We start from the raw sequence: 2,960 nt of genomic DNA, 5'->3' as shown, positions 1-2,960 counted from the left end.
GCTCACAAACAATTAAAGCAAGATGTCTGAGTAAGTTCCCATTTTTCTGTCTCTCATACGTTGCTGACATTTAAGAACTTTTGTTTAACTGCCAAATTTTTATGCTTGTTAATATTCGTCTGCTTGTTTCCAATTAGGATGCTAACTGCCTTTTTCTCCCCTTTCCTCTTTCTCTTTCTTTCTGTTGTCGTCCATCTGCTCTTCCTGAACAGTGATGAGGTAAGTGTGTCTTGCTGGGGTTTTTCCTTTAGTGATGCTCATGGTGAAGCCAATCCCGGCTTCACTATTCCTCCTTAGGAAAAGTGCCTGCTGGCTGCGTGTGTGTGTGTAAGAATGGTTCATGGCAAGGATTGCCACTTGCTAACTCCTCCTGGTAAAGAAGGGGAGAAGAAAAATCCCTTTTAAAGGTCTTTTCTGCCTCCTGGCTTGGAGTTAGATGCTTTTTTCCCTCCTTTTCTGCTTCCCCAGCCAGCCATGAGATGGTACTGGGAAGGCAGTGGTCTAGAGCTCACTCTCCATCACCCAACCACCATCCAGCCCTTGGCCTAGTATCCTCTCGTCCTTCCCCACACCTAGCTTCTCATTGTCTGCCCACCAAGCACTGCCAAATCATTTCTCAAAGGCAGTCCAGGGAGACCTGGGTCCAGGGAAGCATGAACAGGGTAGAGGTTGCATCCTTAGCGAGTCCTGTCTGGCTTCTGGCAGAGCTGGAGTGGCACTGGGCTCGAAGCCTGGGTGTGGCTGGTGTGGAAGGGTTGTGCATGGCTTTGTCACTCTGCGTCGGCTCTTAGCAAGTTGCTCCATCCTTCATCTCCTCATACATCTGAAATACCTCAAGCTCAAGCTTGTCCACATTGAGAGAAAAGGGGATTTCAGGGACACATAGAAAATCCACAGTATGGTGCTGATGTCCAACAGGTGCTTTTATACCCCATCAAACCCAGTGCCCCCAGAAAAGGCTGGGAGGGCACTGTTAGCCTGGGCTAACAGTGTTCAAGGGACCTGTGTCATGGCCCATACCTGAATTCATATGATCAAAATCAAGATGCATTGCATCTCTGAGCTGGATGCCTTTTCTCTGCAGAGCCCTCCAGCCCTGTCAGGAGGGCTTTAGCACCATTTGCATATGCAAACCATGTCAGATTTTTTACATTTTGCTCTGCAGATCCTTATCCACTTCCTCCTCTGTGGAACACAGTCTCACACTCAAATGCTGCTTTCAACTCCTCCATATGAGATGCCAGGCTGTGCCTGACCCTTGCTTGGTCTTCTGGGCAAAATGCTGAGGAAACAGCTGCAATGCAGCAGCACACCAAAATTGTGGCTTCTTTTATAAATAGGAGACCTGTTGCTACTGTTCAAGCACATCACAGGTACAGAAGGGCAGGCTTGGTCGTCCTTCTCACCTGGCATCCCAGGCAAGAGGGAGCTGGCTTGCACCTTGCAGCCTCATGGCCCTCCGCCTCCCCTGGCCAGGACAGCCCCTAGGCCTGCAGACCCTGTAGTCGTGCCTGTCCTCCAGCTGCGATGAACCCCCTTCAGAGTACATGTGCTGGGGCTTTTCAGCTCCAAGAAATGACACAGCCTTAATGGCTGTGCCGTGGACTGCTCAGAAAGACATCCCACAGCTCCCAACTGCCCAGGGGCATTGGGACTGTTAGCTTGAGTGCAAAGCAAACACATGTCTGAGTGAAGAGGAAATTAGAGAAAAGGCTCGAAGTCCCAAGGAGCCAAGTTTGAGGTTAGGTTTTATATGCATATCCTCAAGTTTGTCACCCTCATTATTTTTTTCCTGAGGCACTTTGTACATTTTAGCTACCTGAGGCTGGCAAAGCTGGGTTTAGCTGAAAGTCCCTTCTGCGATTGCCACTGGTTTGGGGACCAACTATGTGTCAAACCATCCATGCTGGCTGGAGCCAGCTCCCTGGTAGGGTGCAGGTCCTTGGGGGACTGTGGGGTTGCATGGAGAAGGGGACCAGAAGGGGGAATAGGCACCTGATAACCTGATTTTAACCTGATTTTATCTTGTTCCTTCCACTTGCAGAAAAAAAGGAGGGCAGCCACTGCCCGTCGACAGCACCTGAAGGTACGTGGCACTGCTGGGGCTGGGTGAGGTGTGTCCTGACCATCCCATCTCTTGGCATTCTTCCTCCTGGAAGAGGCAATAATGCACAGTGTGGAAGTCCCCCAGCTCACTCCTTACTGGTCCCCATCTGTATCCCTTGCTTGGAGGTGCTGGTATTGTTGGGAAGCCCTCTCTGTCAGGTCTCCCTCTCCCTCGCCTCCACCCATGCTGACTATCTTCTTGCTGCCTTCCAGAGTGCTATGCTCCAACTTGCTGCCACTGAAATAGAAAAAGAAGCAGCTGCTAAAGAAGTGGAAAAGCAAAACTACTTGGCAGAGCATTGCCCTCCTCTGTCTCTCCCAGGATCCATGCAGGAACTTCAGGTAAAGACTTCTTTAACCCTTTCATTGTGCTGGAGCAGAAAAGATCTGGCTCCATCAGTCAGCCTGGTTAATCTAGATTGGCCTTCCCATCTTGACCCCCTTCTTGCATGTGGGTGTCCTGGAGCTGGCTAGGTAAGAAAGAGGGTCTGGCTGGCAGGAAAGCTGCATTTCTAACGATGTGTTGAGGCAGCATTTGTGTGAAGCTGGTAGCATGGAGACCACGAGCTGACCTGAAAGCTGGTCTTGACCCCATCTGGTCTTTCAGGAGAGAGGAATCATGTGTCAGTCCTAGCACGTCCTCCTCTGCTTTGCAGGACCTGTGCAGAAAGCTTCATGCCAAGATAGAGTCAGTGGATGAGGACAGGTATGACACAGAGATGAAGCTACAGAAGACTAACAAGGAGGTGAGTTCTCCCCAGAGCCATCCTTCAGGGGAGGCTCCAGTCCATCCTTCATGCCTCCCTGTGCTGCTTGGGTCTGTGTTATGAAACCCATGCCCTGCTCCCTCTCTT

General features: G+C 50.5%; 1 protein-coding gene across 1 annotated transcript in view; it reads left to right on the top strand.

Annotated features, from left to right (window-relative positions):
- The window catches only part of TNNI2 (troponin I type 2 (skeletal, fast)), a 3,628-nt gene continuing 668 nt past the window's right edge, over nt 1-2,960 (top strand). Inside the window, exons 1-5 of the mRNA XM_010016503.1 lie at nt 1-30; nt 213-219; nt 2,045-2,086; nt 2,320-2,448; nt 2,763-2,852. Coding sequence (XP_010014805.1) covers nt 23-30; nt 213-219; nt 2,045-2,086; nt 2,320-2,448; nt 2,763-2,852 — 276 coding nt within the window. The 5' untranslated portion in view covers nt 1-22. The remainder of the gene's footprint in view (nt 31-212; nt 220-2,044; nt 2,087-2,319; nt 2,449-2,762; nt 2,853-2,960) is intronic.

This window comes from Nestor notabilis, unplaced genomic scaffold (assembly GCF_000696875.1).
Source record: "Nestor notabilis isolate BGI_N333 unplaced genomic scaffold, ASM69687v1 scaffold19176, whole genome shotgun sequence".
Taxonomy (NCBI): Eukaryota; Metazoa; Chordata; class Aves; order Psittaciformes; family Psittacidae; genus Nestor; species Nestor notabilis.
This window is presented reverse-complemented; position numbering and strand designations above follow the sequence as displayed.